At 34.7% G+C, this 24,586-nt stretch overlaps 1 protein-coding gene across 1 annotated transcript in view; it reads left to right on the top strand.

Annotated features, from left to right (window-relative positions):
* The first annotated feature begins 1,589 nt into the window (after positions 1 to 1,589).
* The window catches only part of LOC130541656 (desmocollin-2-like), a 46,237-nt gene continuing 23,240 nt past the window's right edge, over positions 1,590 to 24,586 (top strand). The window contains exons 1-3 of the mRNA XM_057302736.1: positions 1,590 to 1,695; positions 2,455 to 2,676; positions 3,141 to 3,286. Of these exons, the coding sequence (XP_057158719.1) occupies positions 1,635 to 1,695; positions 2,455 to 2,676; positions 3,141 to 3,286 (429 nt within the window). The 5' untranslated portion in view covers positions 1,590 to 1,634. The remainder of the gene's footprint in view (positions 1,696 to 2,454; positions 2,677 to 3,140; positions 3,287 to 24,586) is intronic.

Here is a 24,586-nt window from a genome sequence, read left to right as displayed (position 1 = left end):
TTCCTCCTGGTTTTTGTGTGTTATGTGTATCATTGTAATGAACATTCTTGTGTGTTTCTCTTAGTGCCCCCAGAACAGAACTGCCATGTTATAATGTATTTAAATGTTCAACTATATGAGTTAGTGCCAAGTTGCTTTCCAAAGAGGTTGTACCAGCTTATACTGTCACCTGAAATGGATATGCATTGCTCTTGAGCAATATTCTTATAATAACTTCTACTGTCACATCGTTTAACATGTTTCTGCCTGATTGATAATGAGATTGCACATCATTCCATATATTCACCAATTCTGTGGATAAACATTAAATATTTGTATTTCCTTTGTGTGAAAAGCATAATCATGTCTTTATCCATTCTTGTTTTGTTATTGTTGGTGTGATATACTCTGATATTTTGGAAAATATCCTATATTTTCTTGTAAATATTTTTACAAGTGGCCTTTCATATTTAACTTTTTCTAAATGTAAAAGAACTTATTTTGTGATCTGCAGTAAAGTAGGAATGCAATTAATTATTTTTCACTATTTGGAGCACCTACTGTCACAATGATATTTCTACAGACTTCTAATGCTATCTCTGACACATATAGAATTTCCATAGATGCTGTGTCTGCCTCTGGCTATTTCCTTATTGTAGTTGTAGTTCTTTTCATTGCTAAATTTATTTCTGTATTTTCATATTCTCTCAATATCGATAGATAGAAAAGGCATACAATAAATTTACAAAATAATTACTGGTGTAAATTATTAACTTCCTGACTGATATATGATTCAGTGCCATTGTTCTCTTTACTTTTCTTTATCTATTTAGAATATAGACTACAGAATTCTAATATTGAAAAGCACCTTAGAGATCACTTAATATGCTACTTCATTGATGAAAAACTATTTTCCCCCATTTGACTACTTTTTACACATCATAGTAACTGTTTATGAAGAGAATGTATAAGAAAATGGCAATCTATGACAAATGAATCAGGCTGAACAAATGCACATAAATATGACACCCTACTTTTGCTTTTAGCATATTTTTACAATGTATGGTAATTACAAAGTTCCAGAATATACAGTAATATCATCTTAGTTTTGCAATAAATTTATAGTTGTATATTATATAAAACTTTGCTCTCCAGTACGGAATCCACTATCTACATATGCCTTTGAGCTCAGGAAATATGTTTTGTCCAAATTAAGATATGCTACAGTTTTCAATTAAGCAATGAATTTCATAGAATTAGAATGAACAAACATGTAAACATATCAGTATTTTTGATATTGATTGTAATTTAAAATGGTAGTATTTGGGATATGTTTGATTAAATAAAATACTTTATTAAAATTAATTTTACTGTTTATTTGTATTATTTTAAAATATGGCTACTAGAAAGGTTTAAATTTCATAGGTGGCACACATTTATGGCTCACGTTATATTCCCATTGGACAGTGCTGTTGTAGAATATCACTTTCACTAATTAGTTACCAATATAAGTTTCATATGTCTTCATTTTGGATTCATGTAAATGACAAAAGAGATGTTTAACCAAAGAAAACAAAGTGAACCATTGATATACTGTTTTTCATCTACAGATTGGACCTAGACATCTAGATTTTGATAATGCTATTTTTGCAGGAATGCATTTCAAACATACATTGTTTGTGAAAGTGTCTAATGAAGGAAGTCCTGTACTATCAAGTAAGAAATTACCAATTTGAAATATTAAAATAGTTTGACATAGAAAACACCCAGTGCATTTAAAAATTGGATCTGAGAAGTTTGTCATATTTATAAGTATTCCAATAATCTGTTAAAGTATGCAATATATTCTTATATTAACCTATTTAGTGCTCATGCACAGCTATTTAAAAACTGAGAGTCTACATAAAAACAAACTAGAGAGAATGAAACCCAAATGTTTAATACAGCACATTACAGTTATTAAAAGACAATGTCAAAAATCAACATTTTTAGAATACTTGTGTATTTAAAATCTTTCTCAAGGAATTATTTGTTTATTCTACTTTAGAGAAAATACTAATACTCAGATTCTCATAGTAAATAGCATTTATTTCATTATTATGCTGAAGTATTTTAATTATATTTCAATTGGTGAATAGTATGTCAGATTTTGGAAACTATGATCTTTAATTCAGAATAGTAGTATTTATATATAAACACACTGTAAAAGACAATTGCTTTGACAAGTGTTCAAAAAGAATCAATGGAATGTTTTACTCCTAAACTTATTTTAAAATGCTTTATAAGTGAAAAGGCAATAATTTAATGTTAAAACATCAATATAAATGTATAATTTATGCCCTGAGATTTTAGTATAAAATATAATAAATGTAATATATAATATGAGGTGTTAATTAAAAAAGAAAAGAAAAAAAGGATTATTGATAAGACACATTATTGCCTAAGCTGCATTTTTATGTGCTTTCTTTTCCATAGCAATTATTACACTCATTGTAAGGGTGAGTCTCATAAATGAACTGAATCCAATTGGAAGTGCGTCGGCATTTACCTTCAGTGTATTTGAAAATAGTCCAGTTGATACACTAGTTGGAAAAGTTACATTTACCGATGCAGACTGGCCATTTAATAATATGGAATATACCATTGTTGGAGGCAATTTGGGAACACCTCCCAAATTTTACATTGAACCAGATACAGGTATTGTAAAAACGCTGACATCAATTAATCATAAAAGTAAAGAGCTCATATACACTCATTGGAAATTTATTTTATTTAGAAACTATGATCATGAGAACATCTTAAAAACTTTCTCTTGAACTATTTAATGTTCACCTGGATTTGTTAGCTGTATCCATAAATTCTTACTTACCTAAGGCAAAGCACTAAAGCTTTGATCTTTGCTATATTGATCTTCAGAAAGGCTATGCATATGTGCTTTTCCATGTATCCAAGAACATGACTTAACAGGTGAGTAAAATAGTGCATACTTTAATACCTGTTATAATTACACTTTAGGGGTATGAATATATAATGAATTGATTTGTATTAGTTAATTTCTATTCATTATTGTAATGATTTCATTTATAGAATTAACATTTTAGAATAAATTGAAAATATTTACTAATCCTGGGATAACAGGTCTCCCTTTATTTTTGCATCAGGAGTGATAAAGCTATTAGATTCACTAAACAGAGAAATTGAATCACAGTACAAGATAGCTGTAAAAGTAACAGACTTGGACAAAGATGCCATCCCTGACCCCCTCAGACAGAGAAGTGGTACTGCTCAGGTGACCATCAATGTTCTGGTAAGAATGAGTCACTGCTTGTGACATTGTTATCCCTTTGAAAGCACATTCTAGAGAAATAAAAATGAAGGAAAGTTGTAAATGGTTACATTTCAGAGTCTTGGGTATGGATCTAAATTGAGAGAATAGCATGTTGGTCCAAAAATATTCTAATTGTAACATACATTGATACAATTGTCATTATATGCAAATTAACCTGTGTGACTTCTAAACTAATTTGATTGTCTTACAAATCTGAACTTAGATGAAGAGTGCTGATACCTCTGGTTGTATTTCAGAAGTTGTTGGAAGGATTATTTTGTGGTTAAACATATTTCCATAAGCAAGCAAACATACATCCTAGATTTTTAAGAAGTTAGTTTGATACATTTTAATCTGTTTTGGTGGTTTGTCTTCCTCTTCTCACCCTCTCTGGTTTTCAAGGAAGAAATATCTTAATATTCTTTACTAATAAAGATTCTGAGAGATCAGCCTCAGAGTCTCACAAACATGAAGTATAGAGGCAAAAATTCTAAGTTTTTCTAAAAAAAATTTAATGCAAGAATATATTTTACTTGACTTGTTCAAGACTTACATCAATAAAATTCTGTACATTACTTTCATTGGCAGAAGCATATAGAAAGAAAATTTGCCTTTATAGATAGTGCCAATTTTTTAATCTTATGATTTTGTTTACACTCTTTTTGCTACTTGAGAACAGTAAGAATTCTAACACTGGATCCTATGGAAAAGACAATAACTTCTCATAAAAAAATATTTAAAACCACAGACATTGTTTAGAGCCTGTGCATACTCTTGCCTGGTGAACACTTTCATATGTGTTCTTAGTGAGCTAAAATAGTTAGCAGTGGTCATGACTCTGTTACAATCCCCACTTTAGGCTTATTATGTCTGGAAAACACAATAAACCAGGCCAAAAATCTTTGTAGGGAGAAATTTAATAAAGTGGCTTGAATGGCTTCAACCATGACTCAGAAGATGTCATAAGCTAATGAACCTATTCTCCTTATGCCAGCTTTCAATAATACATCCCAATACACTCTAAGACACAGTTTCTCAGTAGATGTCCTTCATAGTTGCACTTCTGCAAACTTATTAGTGTCACTTTCATTTCATGTGTGAATTCCTACATTCCAATAGGTATAAGAATAAATGATCTCTGTTCTTCATGTATAAAATCATTCAAATTTTTTCTCTTATGTGACTTGAAGTATTGGTTCAGGAAAGAATATTTGATTTCTTGAGAGTAGGCAAAAAGCTATACATTTCCTACCATCAGATGGGTGAGCTTAACTTTACTGAAGACACTGTTACTAAATTTAAATACCTTTTCTCTAAAAATACTTCCAACCAAACTTTAGGTGGAAGTTATCAAAATGCATCATTTAGAAAAAATAAGTTGAAGCCAAAATTATCTAGTACAATAAAATTTTTTATACTACACTTTGTTCAAAAAAAGATTGAAGCTGACATATGAAAGTAAACTCAATAGAGTATTATTACCTAAAGCCAGGGCAGAGATGGATGAATTTTATCTGTAAGAATAAACAAATAACAAAAATGTATGTTATTTATAAATGGAAGTTCAATACTGTTATGGACTCAATGATTATACCCCCCCTTCTCAGTTCACACATTGAAGCCATAACTCCCAGTGTGACTGCATTTGGAAATTACTCATGTTTGTATTTGGAGGTAATTAGGATTAGAGGAAGAAATGAAGGTGAGAACATGGTCTGATGGCATTCATGTCCTTCTAAGAAAAGACACCAGAGAGCTTGCTCTCCCTCTCTGCCATATGAGGACACAATGAGAAGGTGGCTACCTGCAAACCAGGAAAAGAGCCCTCACCAGAAACTGAACACTGCCAGATCTTTATCTTGGACTTACCAACCTCTAGAACTGTGAAAAAATAATTTCTTTTGTTTAAGCCATGCTATGTATGGTATTTTGTAATGGCTGTTCAAAGTATCCTAAGAGTAATACCAATTTTGGCTTAGCAAACATAAAAATGTTAGAAAGTTATAGCATTAAAATATATATTTCTAGTAAATGATAGATACATATATATATATATATATATCAATGGAAAATAATAGTACGTCTAGGATCCAAGATATAAAATAGTAGGTTAATGATAAATTATTACATAAATGAAGTTAGAATAAGAATCCATTTTGGAAAACAATGAACACTGTTTCCTACTTTAAAAAGATAATTAATATGTAACATAATCTTTAATATGAAGAAACATATGAAAATAATTATGAAATGTTAACTTAGGAAGGGTCATCACAAGGCAAGCATGAATTCTCATTATATGCAAATTAACCTGTGTGACATCTAAGAGAGTTGGGACCTCATGTAGGACAAGATTGCCAGGTCTAACTACAAAGACAGTTAACCTGTCTTCAGTCCAAAAACAGCATAGAGCAAATTAAAAAGGAAACAAAACATTAGCACAAATATATTTGAAGCATTTATAAAGTAATTTCAAATATTAATATTTTTAGTCAATAAAGTGTTTTTTATAATCAGAAAGAAAAAAATCTCAACAGGAATTGAAAGTTAATATATGAAAAATATTACCAACTTTACTAGCAAGTAAAGAAAGGAAAATGAAACAATCTAATGTTTTTTTTTGTATTGAATTATAAAATAAAGCAGATGATATTTTTTGTTGGAAATGGTATGGGGAATTGACAGCTCATTTCTCTGGGAATTCAAATTGAATTGGCACAAGGTTTTTCTGAAGGTTTTTGGCAACACATACAAATTAATATTCACATTTTATGTGTGAAGAAGCTCTTGTTTACAGAGTTAAATAACCAACCTAGCATAGTTATTGAAAGTAGAGCCAATCCTTAGTCCCAGCCCTTTAGTTACAATACCCTTCTATCATCTGACAAAAACATAACCACAAAGACTACTCTCACGATTCCTGTGGTGGAAAAGTATCTCAAATCATAGCAATCTTTATTTTATAAACATCTGGAAATCTTTCATAGATGATTTCCCATGTGATTAAATATTTTTCTCCACATGATCTCTATGTCTTGAAAATTTTAATTGAAGCAATTCGGATATAGAGTGCCTACCTTTTGTTTCTAAAATAACAACAACAAAAGACTCCTAATATAGCACCCAAAAAACACGTACACAAGATTCTGCTATATCCTCCCAGATAAACTAATTTCCAAATGTATGGTAGCATGTCTTAATGAGATAAATTTTACAGATGCCATTAGCTATTGCCAACTTCAAATTTGTTATTGCCAATTGATTTATTGATCTGAAGCTCATGTTTCTAAGAAAACTCTTAGGTCATGGTAATAAACTGCATCATGATGATAAACTGGTTGCTAGAAAATGCATATTTCACAGAAGCAAGAATTGGGTGGCACACATCTTTGTTTTGACAAAATCAGGCACTAGATTTTCAAGGAACATTTTAAAAGGAAGGAAGTTCAGCACACATCCCACTTTCACCCTACAAATAATTATCACCTGTTTTTTTGTTGTTTATTTGTTTGTTTTTGAGATGGAGTCTCCCTCTGTCACCCAGGCTGGAATGCAGTAGCGCAATCTCGGCTCACTGCAACCTCCACCTCCCGGGTTCAAGCGATTCTCCTGCCTCAGCCTCCCGAGTAGCTGGGATTACAAGCATGTGCCACCACACCCAGTTAATTTTTGTATTTTTAGTAGAGATGGGATTTCACCATGTTGGTCAGGATGGTCTCCATCTCCTGACATCGTGATCTGCCTGCCTCGGCCCCCCAAAGTGCTAGCATAACAGGCGTGAGCCACCACGCCCGGCCATATCACGTGTTTTATAATAAAGGCAATTCCTAACCACTATGACTTCCAAGGATATTTGAAATCTCTTTTGGCTACTGTCATTACGTAATGACATCTACTCATCTGCTTTCATCCTTGGATTATAGCATCAGCTTTAAGAACTCTGGATTTTGAATTCAATTTAATGCATCCTTTACTCTCTTCTGTACCTCTTAGTATTCTTCTTATCCTTCAAGGCCCAATGCATTCCTTTTATATGAAGCCTCACTTTTAAAATACAGTGCAAACATTGGGCCAAACTGTATGGTAGTTCCTCTGGTCATTCTGAGAACTAACTTATCTGCTTTCAAAAAGCTTGCAGCCTGGTATAGTTATTCTTATCTAGGTTGCATGTCACTCACTAAGATGCTCCATTTGGGGTTGTAAGATGTACAAATTTGTTTCAAATGTAAATTATAGATAACTCAAATTAAGTTACGAAAGAACAAATTGCTGCTGCCTCCTGCTATTCCTGATCCCAGTGTTAATGGTGGAGGGTGTCCAGGTTCTTGGCCTCTTGAAAAAAGCATTGGACAAAACACACAAAGCAAGGAAGAAATGATGGGTTTTACTGAAAATGAAAGTATACTCCACCGTGTGTGGGCAGGCCTGAGCATAGGGGCTCAAAGGCCTGTTACAGAATTTTGGGGCATTTAAATACCCAGTACTTGGGGTATACCCTATGTAAATGAAGAGGATGAAGTAAAGTTACAAAGTCATTTACTTGGCCTACGGACCTATGGAGAGGATATTTCCTGTCATACCTGAAGTGTGAATCGGCTTATGTTCCCTGCCTCCAGACCCTATTTTCCTGCCTCATCTCCCCACTGAGAGATGTGATCCCCGTAAATCTTTGTGGGAGGCAGAGGGACCAATGATCTTTTTTCTGTAACTGCTTCATGCTGGCTTGAGGCATAGTGGCCCTATCTGTTGGGGATCACAGAACTCATCCTGCTCTATCTAGTGGAGGCAGGGTAGCGTCTTGATGGCCAGGGGTGGTGTCTTCACCTGGAACTGGTTGGAACCTTTGTTGCATGATCATCTGAAGGAGGATAGTCTCTAGGCGAGAGGAAATGAATTTGGTTAAAATATTTAATGGGAACTTCCGGGGGGTGGATAACTATGCTGTCAGAAATGTTTGTTATAAAGATTTGCAGAAGAAAAAAAAAAAACTTGTTCGTTCTCGAATCCATGTGTTTCCTTAAAGTCTTAGCACAAAGACTCCATTTTGGTTTGGTTTCGTTTGGTCTGTTGGGGCCTGGTGCATGAGCTGAGTCCAAAACAATGGCCTCCCAGACTTTTGTTTTAAAAATTCCCCCTTTTTGGTCAGGTTCTCACTTAGGTGAGAGTGTGACCAAAACTTAGGGCCTCAGCATCACTCTTAGTTACCATCATTTTGGGTTTCTGGTCTCAGCATGTCATTTATAGATTACAGTGTCCTTACTGTTGCACATTTCTTTCAGCTCTTGTCATTCCCATTGAAGAGAGACCATAAGACATTCTAGAGATGGCTGCATGCAAGCACTTAAAAGCTTTGAGAGAATACAGCTCACCAGGGAGACTATTACTATGACTATTGGGAGGATAATACCAATAGTTCAGAGTATGTTCCTTACCCAGGGTCCCCATAAACCAAACCACCTAAAATTAAACAGATTAAAGAATGAGCTAAATGAAGAATCTACTTGCTTGACTACGTGGTCTTTTCATTAATCCTCTACAACTGAATTTTTATAATCTGCATTTGATGTATTTCTCCATAGGCCACAAGTGTCAGCAACTGCACAGGTACTTTTCTGTTTACTAAATTCTATTATTTAGCATAATTTTCACAAGATAATTCAAAGTCTGTTGTTTAACAATAACTTTTAAGTAGAATTAGCTACAGAGCCTATCATGAGGTATACATTTCTAATCATTGCTTCTTTTACTTTAAACCATGGGAAAAGGACCTAACAAATGATGCCCTTCTAGAAGAGTGAAGGCCTCCTGGCAGTGTACTCTTTAACCCATGATGTGGGTTTAGAGGAGTGAACCAATGTTTTGTTTTTGACTGATTATGAGGCAATGTATGTACCATTAAACTTTCTTGCCTACATTGGGCCTTTGTCTTTGTCTATCAAAGATAAGGTTATCCATGTATAAGGCTGGCTGCAAACTCCTTCACAAATAACAGTATAACCCCATAAGTGCACATAACAGACCGCTTTTTTGTTTGTTTGTTTGTTTGTAGAGGCATGAGCAAGAAAAAAAATATTCAAAGAAAAGAGTTTCACGACAGTAAAAGTCTTAACCTGTGAACTTGGGAAAGGCTGTTCACATCAAGGATGCCATGTTCTTCTTGGGAGAAATTTCCCTGGTTAACTTTACCCTTGTTAAGGTTTTACAGATTATTGGTAAAATACATTCCAATAGGTACACAGTTCCAAAAGTGTGGTGGGATCTCAATTTTGAGACTATGAACCCAAAGCCCAAGGTCCTGAAGTTTTGTTGTAGTGTGGATGGCAAGGACAGTCTTTCTCCGATGTTCTCAGAGGATACAAACCATAAAAAGCTTTTTCACCTGGTGAAAATACAGTGTAGCATAATAATCTGTTATGATATCAGCCCTCTTCCATGGGAAAACTTTTATACAACCAGAAAACATGCATTGACAATGACCCTTTACAAACTGTTTAAATGGCCCACCAAGTGACCAACTGTACCTGAAGCTTTAATTATGTGCCCAGGAATACAGGATCAAGCACTGGTTATAAACTATTTAAACAATTTCAGTATCAGCTGGTTTAACATGAAAATCTGACAAGGTATTTTCCTGGTGTTTAATTAATTTTTGTTCTACTTGAGTTAGTAGCTTTATACAAGGAAATTTGGTTATTTCTGTGGTTTACCATAACTTAGCATAATAACCATAATTATAATTGATAGCATATACTACTTTAGAAATCCCATACTATTTTGGAACATATATTAGTATTATTCACAAAAATATAACCTAAAGAATATTGAACATCATTTTGGCAATTCCATGTACCTAAACATGACAAATACCCCTGTTTACCTCATTTCTGGATGTTTTCAGGGGCCCTCTGATCCATCCAGAAAACCAGGCATTAAGAAAGACAAATTTGAAACTGAAGTTTGATTTTGGAATTCCAGATTACCATAAATTACTTATTTTGTCAAAATGATGATGCAGAAATTTTAAAGAATCAAAAACCTTTTATAACCTTTTACAAAAGAAAAAATACATTCTACTGTTTTTACACACCTTGCATGTGAAACTGTTTCCAGTAGTATTAACTGCAAGTTACAGTGGCGACTCTTAGCAATTTTAACTTTAATGTAAAACCTGGTAAGTTGTGTTCTAAGGTTTGACTATTTCCAGCATAGTTAGGAGTGTGGCCAACTCCACGTTTCTCCTGGCCTTATCTAGCTGGAAAGCAGGCAAGTTAAACAATTTTCAAAAGCCAAAGAAGCAGTTTATGACCTGAAAGCATTTGGAAAACCTAATATTTGAACATAATTTAGACCACATGTGTATATTTTGAATACATTGTATTTTACCAATAATCTGTAAAACCGTCTTTATTTCCCAAAGACTGCTAAAGTCATGTGAACTAAGAGGCAGTACGTTTTCTACTTTTCTGGCAAAATATTTTATTTAAGCTCTCATTATTATTAAACCAATTAATTTAAAACTTTACAGAGGTGATTAACCAGTTTGCACAGAAAAAGGCCAGAGATTGACTGGTAAGAAATTCTTATCCTTTTGCTGGCATGCCAGGTTTCTGAGTTCTCTCTCCCTAAGCAGCCTTAGTGACCCTGCTTGACTGTATGCAAACAAACATATTGCCATGAATTAAGAATATTCACAAATAGTTTACAAATTTTGGAGAAATTAGGCAGAGAGAGAGAAATATGACTCCAATTCTATTTATGAAAGTATACTCAACATGCTTAAAGTATTAGCCTAAAATCTAAAAAGTTAGTTTATAAGGATAAAAAGTTGGTGTGTTCCATTAATTACTGCGGCCTGACCAAGGTACCTTAGGAATTCCAGATAAATGGAATAAATGATGACTCCCTATAAATGCATAGGAAACAAAATAACTATTCATAGAACCAAATACAAGCCTTCCACTAGAAACTAAAAAGCATCATGCTTTTATATATAAGGATACACAAGCAAAGCCAGAGGAGAATAAACAGCAAACAAATGAAAACTAGAAGCAAAAACAAACAGGAAACCAACCCTAAATTTTCCTACTCAATTTACCCTGGAGACTATAGTGTTACCTAGGGCCCCCAAAACCCACATAATGAATATTTCATTCCTGACACACAATTCAATATCCTTAAGTTCACCAATATCATTATACATTCTGTCCAATCAAGAAATCCACCTTAGGCACATGACCAATAAGTACTCTAGCATTATCCATGAAAAACAGTAAACATAGTGTGAAGCAAAGCAAGCATGTATGTGAAATTTGGCTCCATGCTAAATCCAGCTTAATGCTTAACTATATTAAAAAAAAAAATTGCCAAACTGCCTATGCATTTTTTACAATACTTCTTATTTGACTGTAATCAAGACCAAGAGCTTTAACTATGAACATGTTAATTTGCAAAATGTCCCCAATTCTTTATTAGGTTCTTAAGAATATTTTATTATATAAACTTTTTCCACATCTTTCTCCCATACTTAATGATTCCTTACTACATTGTTTCATAAACAACCTTTTTAAATCTGTAATTTAACTTTTAGATAACTTTTGAATTAGACAAAATTATTCTTTTTCCACTGATAACATAACTCTTTCTGGCACATGTTGTATACAGAATTATGTGTTAACCAGAATTTTATCCTTAGTAAACTGAAACTTTAGTGAAACCCTAAAAAGCAAGAAATCCTGAACTATTAGATATGGGCATTTATAGATAAGAACAACTCCACAATTTTAGTAGCATACTTCCCCATATTACAACACTTTCTTAATTGGAAATGACCCAGATATTAAATGAGCATTAAGAATAACTTTAAGATTTTAATTTACACAAAAAGTTTACCTCAAACATTTATCCTAATCACTGTACTTAATTTTTTACTTTTCACAAGGGAGATGAGACACCAATCAACATATGTAAAATGAACCATCCTTTGGTCCTGAAAGGCAGGACAACTCGAAGTGGGAGGGGAGTTGGGGCTTCCAGGTCACAGGTAGGTGTGAGAGGAATGGTTGCATTCTTTTGAGTTTCTGATTAGCCTTTCCAGAGGAAGCAATCAGATATGTATTTATCTCAGTGAGACTTTGAATAGAATGGGAGGCAGGCTTTCCCCAAGCAGCTCCCAGCTTGAATTAACACTGACATTTTAAAATATCTAGCAAAGACAAACATAAAATTCAGACAAAAATGTATACTGACAATTCTGATGGCATTTCTATTTTTATTCCACCAATAATTTTAAAGCTAGCTTGTTTAGTAAAGTTACACTTTAAGTCACGTGAACTTGAAAATTACTTACACTTATTTACTTAATTTATGAGCGTTCTTTTACTTATAAGCCAATTTTGGTAAAACATATAACAATAAGTGTACATACAAATAAACACTTCTAGACATGTATGCACACACAAATGAAGATCCAATGGCTTGGAACCTTAGCCATGAGATAGCAATAAAAGCTTGCTGGTTTTACTTCTTTGCCACAGTAGATAATCCAATAAAGGCTGTGAACCAAACTTTCGGGTAAAGCAGTCTCCATAGCAGTTTGATTTTTCTTTTTCTTTTCTTTTTTCTTTTCTTTTCTTTTTTTTTTTTTTTTTTTTTTTTTTTTTTGAGACAGAGTCTCACTCCGTAGCCCAGGTTGGAGTGCAGTGGCATGATCTCGGCTCACTGCAACCTCCAACCTCCCAATCCCGGTTCAAACAATTCTCCTGTCTCAGCCTCCCAAGTAGCTGGGATTATAGGCATGCTTCACCATGCCCAGCTAATTTTTTTGTATTTTTAGTAGAGATGGGGTTTCACCATATTGACCAGGCTGGTCTTGAACTCCTGACCTCATGATCCATCCGCCTCGGCCTCTCAAAGTGCTGGAATTACAGGTGTGAGCCACCGCACCTGGCCTGGCAGTTTGATTCTTAAAGGCCAAACCTCTCCAGACTCCAAAGAGCCCTGGTGCCAAACAGTACCAAAGGGGGGTGTCACACATTAATCAGTCCCCCTGCTTAGAACCGCAGAACAAAAGCCTGGATACATGCAATGCCATTCTGCTTTCCCATTCAACAGTAAACTCCAGATTCCAAACAATGTTGGGGCCAAACAGCATTGCAACTGTGAGAGAAAATTCTAAGGAGGGCTTAGTACTAGACCTCAGAACCTCTGCGGAGAGCAGAGAGCATCCCCTTGGGGCAGGTTGAGGTCTGCAGGCCCCCTGGAGGGTCCTCCTGTGGGGTCCAATCTGACCTTAGGTGGGCACCAGCGGCGCGTGCCGGTTTTCCCCTCCAGAGCATACTATGAGCTTTGTAAGAATAGCCATGAACTGTAATGAGAACTGGGTGCCAGGTGGACCTTTTTGTCCTTAGCCAGTTGAGTATGATAAGGGAAGAATTTAGCATAAGAAAAGAATGTTTAAGTCCCCTGAAACATGTGTGAGTTTGCTCTGAGGCGCACCACACGCAGGGATCGGGGAACACCTGCAGAAAAGATTTTTTAAAAAGTCCTTCCCCCTTTGGGGCAGAGCAATTATAAACAGCCACTGAAAGACTGAAAAAGAAAGAAAGGAAACAAAAATCAAAAAGACCCAGATTCCTTAAGCAAACCTGGTGTTGGCAGTTAGGCGTCTCCGCATGGAAACCCCTTAGTTTCACTGGCCATGGCCAGAAACCTGCAGTTGCTTCCATGTTTAGGCGCTGCCCACCAAGGATCCCCGGTTGGAAAGGAAAAGAGAGAGAGAAGCAGAGACAGAGACGACAGAGAGGGAGAGAGAAAGAGAGAAAGAGAAAGAGAAATTCCCCTGTATGGAGCAGAAAGGAAAAGGAGAAAGGAGAAAAATAAATCCCAAACTTTGGGCTAACTTCTTCCTCCTGGCTGGCTCTCCAAAATATGTTAACAGTGGAGGGTGTCCAGATTCCTGGTTTCTTGAGCAAAGAATTGAACAAAACGCACAAACAGAGCGAGGAAGGAAGGAAAGGTTTTTATTGAAAATGGCAGTACACTCCAGGCCGGGCATGGTGGCTCACGCCTGTAATCCCAGCATTTTGGGAGGCCAAGGCGGGCAGATCACGAGGTCAGGAGATCGAGACCATCTTGGCCAACATAGTGAAACCCCATCTCTACTAAAAATACAAAAATTAGCTGGGCATGGTGGCCCACGCCTGTAATCCCAGCTACTTGGGAGGCGGAGGCAGGAGAATCCCTTGAACCAGGGAGTTGGAGGTTGCAGTGAGCCGAGATCGCACCTCAGCACTCTAGCCTGGCGACAGAGCGAGACTCTGTCTCAAAAGAAAAGTACACTCCACAGTGTGGGAGCAGGCCTGAGCATAGGGGCTCAAAGGCCTTGTTACAGAATTTTGGGGCATTTAACTACCCTCTATTTGGGGTATGTCCTTTGTAAATGAAGAGGATGAAGTAAAGTTACAAAGTCATTTACTTGGCCTTCACCCTGTGGAGAGGATATTTCCTGTCATAGCTGAACTGTGAATTGGCCTTATGTTCCCTGCCTCCAGACCCTATTTTCCTGCCCCACCAGGAGCACCATAATCAGCAGTATTACAATTTACATGATTTACAATTTATTTCCATTTTCACCTAGAAGGTAAATATTCCAAAGAATTTCCTGGCACAAAACACCTGGAAATATATGATAGAATATAACTAGCCTTTAATGTGGAAATGTGACCTCAAAAAAAAATTAGGGGATATTTCAGGGGCCAAAAACAGAGGCTCCTCAATGCTGCCAAGTGCCCTGAGAGCATCTTCTCTGTAAAGAAGAGGCTTAGGTTTTCACAGTCACTTGGAAACAGGAAGTAAAACTTTGGGAGCAATAAGGGCAGGCAGTTGGAACCTCATAAAATAAGAGGTCCTTCAGGATGAAAACTTGGAAAGGACACCTTCACATGCTAGCCTGGAGTAGACAATAAGAAAGTTTGCCCATCTAGACCTAGGCTCTGAATTAAGGGGAAAACGCGTCCTCCAAAATGTAAAGGAAATATATTCGGTTTGAATTATGCACACTGCAAATTATTGGAAAACCCAGACAAGACGTTAAAAGGAAAGGGGTCTTGGTGTTTTATTGTGAGGAATTCCTGGCAGAAACAAAAGCAAAGCTTCCCTAGAGAGGCCTAACATCCACCTAAGCGGCAGAAAATTCCTGAAGAAAAAAATTTGGCAGAAAATGGGCTCAGAATCTAAAATTACGAACTCTTAGAAAACAGCCATAACTTACAGACCAATGCACAGCTATTTCACACCCATTTCACTGGCTGTAACCCGAAATGACTGGGGAGAAGTGGCTTTGAACCTGGGTACAATGCACAGGCTAGTGTACTTTTGTAAGTTGACTTCGTGAACAGGTATTGTTTACTTCCTCCTGTTGTGAGATTTATTTCTGACTTCAGTACAGATGATAATATGACAGTGTTGTGGCTTTATTTTATATTAGTGAGCTGCTAATTGTTATTGAGATGCTAATTATTAACATATGTTATGGTGTTTACTTCACAATAAATCTGCACAGAAGCTCTAGGTAGTATTGGCATATTTGAGTATACCTTTTGTAAAAGAAATATGAAAAAATAACTATTTTTTATAGATCATTTTTGCAATGACAATGATTAGAAATTAGTGACTACAATGTTTACATTGTACCTAGTTTCAAATCACCAAGGCATTCTGAATATTTCAACAAAGTGCTCATTAGTGAAAATTAAATGTGGTCCTGATATTTACAAGGGCACTATTTATTGTAATAAAATAAGCTGTAGGTCATTTAGTATTGTGTCGGTTGAGAACTTGTTACTAGAAGCATCCAACCAAGTTGCATTGTTACAAGACAAGGAGCCTCACGTTATTTGTAAAAAGTGAGAAAAACAATTTATTGGAAAATTGAAAAATAGTTCTGAGACCAGATGAGCCGAAGAAGTTTCAACAGATTTTCTTATCAAATCATAATTTGTGAGTTGAGTCCTGATACCTGAAACAAGTTTTTACAAAGTTATAAAAACTTGTCCTTTTAAATGGGTGTGACCTTGGTGGCTTCTCTTGGCTATCAGTGTTGTACCTTATGTAAATTAGGAAAAGCACATAGAAGGAGGCCTTTCTTGTGAAACAAAGCAAATAACTGCAAGGAAATGTACATTTATCTAATCAAAGACAAAATCTTTGTATCTGTAACACACAAGGTAAGTAAATCAATATTCACCAATAATGCTCCTGCCTAGATCTGAAGAAAAATTAAGAATATCTTTACTGATATATAAAAAAGTAGCATAATCATATATTGTCTATTACCCCATCATGTACTTGCTGACAAGAATTTGGATTTAAAAAAATGGAAGGCTCTTTTGTCTCCTACAAAGAGCATGATAAATTTCCTTAGAGCATATTTTCTAAATAATCACTGTCACTTCAGTGATTCTTTTAAAGAAACTGTTACCAAACACATGCCCTTTATTTGTAAACACTAAAAGGAGTATAGTGCTTTAAACTGGACATGTAAAAATATAAGCTATTTCTTTTACCTCTAAAAATACTAATAGAGTCAATGATATAAATTAATGTTTGTCTTTCTTTGAATGTGTTTATGGATAGTCAAATTCTTAAAACTGACTGCTGTTTTAAGGAACTAGTCTGAAAGTACATGGCAACAACCCCATTAAATTTATCTAGTTTTATAAGAAAATTGCCTCTTTGGAAAAGAAATTTTAAGAATTTTGCTTTCTAACAGAGAGATGTTAGAAAACTCAGAAATGACCATCTGAAGCATGAAGGCATTACCAAGAGCTGAATGTCTGTCTGTGGCTATTTTTCTCTTGGAAAGCTTTTCATGCCAAAAAAATAAAAATAAATGGATACTGAATCTATTTATCTTTAACCTGGATGCCTACTAACTGCTAGAGCCATTAACTATATGCACATGTATTTAGTGACAATGATGTTGCCAAATTTCTTTTATACCACTGCATGATGTTTAGAGCAGAGATTCTTCAGCCAGAATGCTTGGCTAAGAATCCCAGGTTCACCACTTCAGGTTTTTTGTGAAGCTGGGCAAGTTATTGAACCTTTCTTAACTTGATTCCTCATTGTAAAATGGTGATAATAGTAGTGCCTACCCCTGAAGGTAGACATGAGGTTTTTAAAAGCAAATATTTGTAAAGTACTGAGTGGCTCATAGTAATAAGCACTATACAAGTGTTCTATAAATGAATAAACTAGAAACATTTCCATAGCTGGAGAAGAAAGTGATGAAAATTGTTGTTCTTTTGCTTGTACATAGTTAAGATTGGATTTTCGTCATTGCCTCATCAAAACAAAAACTAGAAACCACTTAAGTGTGACTGATAAACACTTCAAAAATATTCTAATTTTTTGCAGATTATGGAATAAAAGCCTCAGCATAAAAATCACTAAGCTTGGATATTTTTAAAAAGCATAATGTTTCATAACTTGTTTATGTTAATATAAAACTGAAACTGTAAATCAATTTCTTGCATGCACTAAATATGGCATAACTTAAAAATTTTAAAAATATAGCATAAAGAACTAACCTACTACAGATTTTATTTATAAGATGTGAGATCACACTTTGAGAAAAAAATTTTGAAAAATGCAAGCTGAAGGAAACAAAAGAAGAAGAAGGAAAAACCCCATCACAGTTCTAGTAGAAATTTAAATTGGAAATTAATTGTTCTTTTTCAGTGTCCCAGTGATTTTTTTACATCTATATTTTGTCACAGAAATCTTTCTGGCTTATATAATAATAAACACTCTTTATCTTATGAGGTAGTTAAGCCCTTGAAGGCGGGATTCTTTCTTGTTATCTTTTATCTCTATGTAATAAGCATAGAATTTCTTTCATGTATATATATGTATATATTCAGTAAATAATTAAGTACATAATTACTGTCTGTAAATCAATCTATCTATCTACATATCTATCTATCTATCTATCTATCTATCTATCTATTTATCTATCTATCTATCTATCTGTAAATTTCTTAGGAACTCTGAGTAGAAAAAAAATGCATTGTGGCCTAAGTGCTTATTGTCACTAAGTATGAGAATTCTAGAGCTGGAGAAAACCTAAGAGAAACCTATATTTCTCTATCATTTTACACAAAAGAAACTTAGACTTGCCTCACTGATATTCAAAAGCAATGTGACTATTGATGTTTTCTCAAACGTGCAGCTTTGCAGTCATGTAGTTGAAGTAATGGCAGATAAATTATTTTGTGCTTACCAGATCCTGTTTTATTTTATGGGTACAGAGGGATACTACATTTTCTGACTTCTTTTCAGTGAGATTGGGGCCACATGACTCAGATATAGCAGATGCCCTTTCCCAAGCCTGCAATAAAAACCCAAGTGTAAAGTCCACTTTGCCTTTGCAAGGTGATTTTAGGTCATCTTTTAAAGACAGAAACATTATGAGATGAAAGGAACTTGGATCTCTAAGTCACTCCTTGAGAAAACTCTTCCAAGGTGAGCTTCTTAACATGTTTTATTGTGATAGGGAAGAATTAACCTTGTTCCAAGTTAAGTGAATCAGATTTCATGTTTTAGTTGTTACTGCAACATGGTATAGTCTATTTTGCCTAATGCAGAATTTCCTGGATGATAGTCAGATGTTCCCAAATAGTTGGAATTTCCACAAGTTTCTTCCCATCTTTATGTTGCATGCTTTTATAGCAAACAGCAATCTTTTGTTTTTTTTTTTTTTTCCTGAGATGGTGTCTTGCTCTGTTGCCCAGGCTAAAGTGTAGTGGCGTGATCTGCAACCTCCGCCTCCTGGGTTCAACCAATTGTCCTGCCTCAACCTCCCGAGTAGCTGGGATAACAGGCACATGCCACCATGCCTGGCTATTTTTTGTATTTTTTTAATAGAGACGGGGTTTCACCATATTGGTCAGGCTGGTTTCCAACTCCTGACCTTGTGATCCGCCTGCCTCAGCCTCCCAAAGTGCTGGGATCACCAGCATGAGCCACCACACCTGGCAACAGCAATCTTTTTCTAGTATCAAGACACTTCTTTTATGCTCTCATGGTTTTATTTAGGTTATAAGATTATGTAAAAATTTATATAAGCAACTGGTTTGGGGAAAAATTATAGGTTTCAATTTTACCAGTTAATATTCTTTGAAACTATGTGCTTTTCTAATTGTTTGATATTTTTTGCAGTACTGGTAAATGATAAAATATAAGGAAACCCAGAGGTTTCTTGGTAAAGTTTAATATTTACTTATTTTAACAAATATTTATTTCAGCTTCAACAATAATAAAAGATAATATTGTGTTTTGAAAATCACAGAAAATGATATTGAAATATCTGTGCAATCTGAAATTTATCTGTATTGGCATTTTTATTCCAGTATTAAGTGATTTATTAAATCAACTACTTGAGATGAACATTGTCTCTGATTTGGCCTCATCTTTTATTTTTACTGGAATACAATTGACCTGGGGCTAATGACTCAATGTTATATGAGGGTATTATATATCATTACAAGAAACCAGTGTATTTCTTGGAAAAAACACACAGATATATACTCACATATAGATATATGTGTTTATCTGCATGTTTGCATATTTATATATATAATATACATATATGTATCTACAGAGAGAGAGAGATTTGATAATTAAACAAAACCAAGAGACAAAAATGGACATAAAATGGCATTTCCTGTCTTGAAAATTTCAAATTCTTCTGTAAATTATTCCATTGTTAAGTGGGGGAAAAATAAATCACAGGACTTATTCCCCATAATACATTATTAACCAGAAATACAGAATCTTTTATTTAATTTAAATTTTAGCAAAATTAATAAAAAGTAAGCATATATAACACATCTTTAAATAAAAGCATGTATATTTATTTCCTAAATGATAATTCACATAGTATTATTATTATTATTTTAGATGCATGAACTTAAAATAATTTTAATTATTTTCGTGGCATTATAATCTTGGGGATTGGATTTATATTCTATAACAGTACTTTCCTAATGATCTGTAAACATTTCTGAAAATATGAGAAATATGTGCATCCTATTAGCTTTAAATGCTGAGTGTACTTGATTATTTTTGTTTGCTTTCTAGGGCTGCTGTAACAAAGTAACACAAACTGGGGGTGGCTTACAACAGCAGAAATGTATTCCCTTCCAGTTCTGCAGGCTAGAAGTCTAAAATCAAGGTGTCAGCAGAGCCATGTTCTCTCTGAACACGCTAGGGAATAATCTCTTCCATGCCTCTCTCTTAGCATCTGCTGTTGCTAGAAGGCCTTGGCATTCCTTAGTTTGCAGACACATTACCCCCATCTCTGTCTTTTTTGTCATCTCTGCCTTTGTTGTCATATGATGCCCTCCCTGTGTGTCTCTGTCTGTGTTGATTCTCCCCTTCTTATAAGGATATTATATTGGGTTAAGAGTACACACTACTCTAATATGATTCATCTTAACTTGATTACATACACAAAGAATATATTTCTAAAAAATATTAAACTCATAGGTATCAGGAGATAAAACTCGAACATATATTTTTGAAGGGCTCAATTCAAATCATAGCAATCACGTATGTCATCTTAGTCCATTTCTATTTTGGAAAGCGAGTTTAAAATAATGGTTAGAAGCATGGATTCTGGCATTAGGTAAACCTGGCAGACATTCCCATTTTTTCCTTATGGACTGGATAGCTTAAGAAAGTTACTTAACTCTGTGGGCCTCAGTTTACTCACAAGTGACATCTGCTAACAATACTTACTCAAAGGGTTTGGCAGATGATTAAATAAAAATGTGAATCCCTCACAGTGCCAGGGACATAGTGAATACATTTTAGTATTTATTATTGTTTTAGCTGTTACAATCACTACTTGAGTTTTACCAACTTTGAATGGTTTCATAGAGAGACTGAAATGCTCTCTAATTTTTACACTATCATGTGCATTTACCTACTTAATATGATAAGCATACTTTTTTGTAAAGGTTATTTGGGAAATCTGGCCAGAATTCAGTAACATTAATCAAAGTAGAACTACATTATAATGTAGACAGACAGACAGACAGGTAGGTAGGTAGATAGGTAAGTAGGTAGGTAGATAGACAGATAAATGTAGATATATATAGGAAAGTATGAGATCAATAATTTCAATTTTTTAAATCCTCTGATCAAATTCTCAGGGTGTTTAATACTTATGCCCTATGAATTTCTCTGAGAAGATTGGGAGTAATAGTTTATAATAGTTTCCAAAGTCATTGCCCATGGAATAACTTTTATGGCATATCTTGGGAAAGCAATGCTCCTTACAACATGCATTGAGAAATAATGTACAAAAATTAGATAATTGAGATGAAAAATAAGATCAGGAACTGTGAATATAACAACATGGCTTAGATTATCTAAGTACTAATGAGCGGTCTAACCACTTACGCATACATTTTGACAGGTAAAACATTGATTGATTGATTGATTGATTGATTGATTGAGATGGAGTTTTGCTCTTGTTGCCCAGGCTGTAGTGCAATAATGTGATCTTGGTTCACTGCAACCTCTGCCTCCCAGGTTCAAGCAATTCTCCTGCCTTAGCCTCCTGAGTAGCTGAGATTACAGGCGCCTGCCACCATGCCCAGCTAATTTTTGTATTTTTAGTAGAGACGGGGTTTCACCGTGTTGGCCAGGCTGGTCTCAAACTCCTGACCTTGTGATCTGCCCGCCTCAGCCTCCCAAAGTGCTGGGATTACAGGCGTGAGCAACTGCGCCCAGCCCAGATAAAACATTTTGGAAAAATTATCTGTTGCAGTGTTCTGGATGGCAGCTTTAGGGATTAGTTTTAGGGATATTACTGCTGAAATTATTTGAACTTAAACAAAATGTTTTGGTTGACACGTCCTGATTCCTCTTTTTTTATCTTATTAAGACCATCAATATCTACTTGACTTTTCTAATTGTTTTATATTTTTTTACATTCACATTAACACTCAATTGGTCTTTTTCAAGACAAAAAAATTATTTACTTTCAAAACAACATGTATCTATTTTATATGTCATATTTTAGTTCAACAAATTTAAAGAGGAAAAATACAGTGGCTAGAACTTAGTAGACATAACATCCCCAAATTATATGCTCTCAAGGTACAGTCTATCGGGTAAGTTAATATTCACTTACACATAACTATAGTACAAAGCAAATGGGCCAAAAAGGAGTCACAAGCAAAATGCTCTGGAGGATAGAAAAAATTTATTTTAAAGAGGCCAGGTTTGTGAAACTTGTAACTAAATGAATCCTGACATAAAAAAAAAAAAAAGAGTAAGAACAGTTAAAATCAATATGAGGTTTTGAACTTGATTATGCAAGTATAGAATAGGACCTAGGTGAAATTATGATTCAGGCTTCAAGTAGTGAAAGGGAACCAATTTGAAGATAGATAAAAGGAAATAGAAATAGGTTGGATCTTTATAAATTAGGTATCAAAATCAGGATGAATGTCTTATTAATACCGGACTAACATTAAGACCTTTTAAAGTAAGGAATCTGGTCTTGCTTTTAAGACTGCAAATTTTAATTCTCCCCCCAAAAAAGAGAAAAGAAAAAAGACAACAGACAAATGATTGCTTTGCATTTCTTTGTTTTCTACCCAAAACAATATTATGATGCATTTAGAATCTACCTACTGATAAAATAAATGACAAAGTTTTTTCTTTTATAAGAACAAATTTTTGTCAAATTTTGAAAATACTATTGTCCCAAAGTATTATACCCACAACCATATGCCTCCTTGTAAATAGAAGTTTTCTGACCCTTGCTGTAACCTCACTGGGGCAAAAATAATTGGCAGTAATTTCACAGAACCATAAACGTATTGCTTATTTTGAGTCATGTTAATATGCAGGCACCTCTCTTGTTTTTAACTACAAACAGTGCAAGCTGGTTCCGTTTCTGGACAAAGCTGTCAGAAGTACTTTGTAAGAATTTTGTGTTCTGTTTGTGTAAAGGTACAATTTATCTATTTATTTTAAAAAGGTGTCATGTGGCCAGAATTAGTCTAATATCAAAACTAGACTAAGACACTATTCAGAAAACTACAGACCAATATTTCTTATGAAAGTAGATGCAGATATCCTCAATAAAATATTCGCAAATCAAATCCAAAAGTCTATAGAAATAATTATATGTCATGATCTGGTGTTTATCCAAAGTATACAAGGCTGGTTCAAAATATATAAATCAATGAATATAATCCATCAAATCCCCAGGCTGAAGTAGAAAAATACCAGGAGCATATCAATAGATGCAGTAAAAGCATTTGATAAAATCCACCCTAATTCATGATAAAATCTCTAAGCAAACCAAGAATAGAGGAGTGCTTCTTTGAACTGATTTTTAAAATCTACAAAAAACTACAAATAACATCATATTTAATGGTGGAAAACTGGGATTTCCTGTTAAGATCAGGAATAAAGCAAGGATTTCTTCTTATACTACTGCTTTCAACATCATTGATAAGGCAACAGGACAAGAAAGGGAATTAAAAAGTATACTGATTGGGAAATAAGAAATAAAACTGTCTTTGTTTGCAGATGGCATATTTTTCTATGTAAAAAAACCCAAAAGAATAGACAAAAAACTTCTGGAACTAATAAACCATTATAGCAAGATTGCAGGATACTAGTTATATATATGTGTATATATATATATATATGTCATTTATTTATGTATGTATGTATTTATTTATTTATTTGAAGATGGAGTCTCGCTCTGTGGCCCACCCTGAAGTGCATCTCAGCTCACTGCAAGCTCTGCCTCCCGGGTTCACACCATTCTCCTGCCTCAGCCTCCCAAGTAGCTGGGACTACGAGCACCCGCCACCATGCCCGACAAATTTTTTTTTGTATTTTTAGTAGAGACGGGATTTCACTGTGTTAGCCAGGATGGTCTTGATCTCCTGACCTCCTGATCCGGCTGCCTCAGCCTCCCAAAGTGCTGGGATTACAGGTGTGAGCCACCGTGCCCAGCCTAGTTTAATATATTAAAGTCAATTGCTTTCTTTTATATATCAGCAGCAAACAGGTAGAAATTGACATTAAAACTACAATACTGTTTACATTCGCACCCTTAAAAATGAAATACTTAGGTATAAATCTAACAAAATATGTATAAGATGTATATGAGGAAAACTACAAAACTGACTCTAAAAAAATTGAAGAAAAACTACATGGAGAGTTGTTCCATGTTCATTGATAGAA

The sequence above is a fragment of the Pan paniscus genome, chromosome 6 (assembly GCF_029289425.2).
Source record: "Pan paniscus chromosome 6, NHGRI_mPanPan1-v2.0_pri, whole genome shotgun sequence".
Taxonomy (NCBI): Eukaryota; Metazoa; Chordata; class Mammalia; order Primates; family Hominidae; genus Pan; species Pan paniscus.
This window is presented reverse-complemented; position numbering and strand designations above follow the sequence as displayed.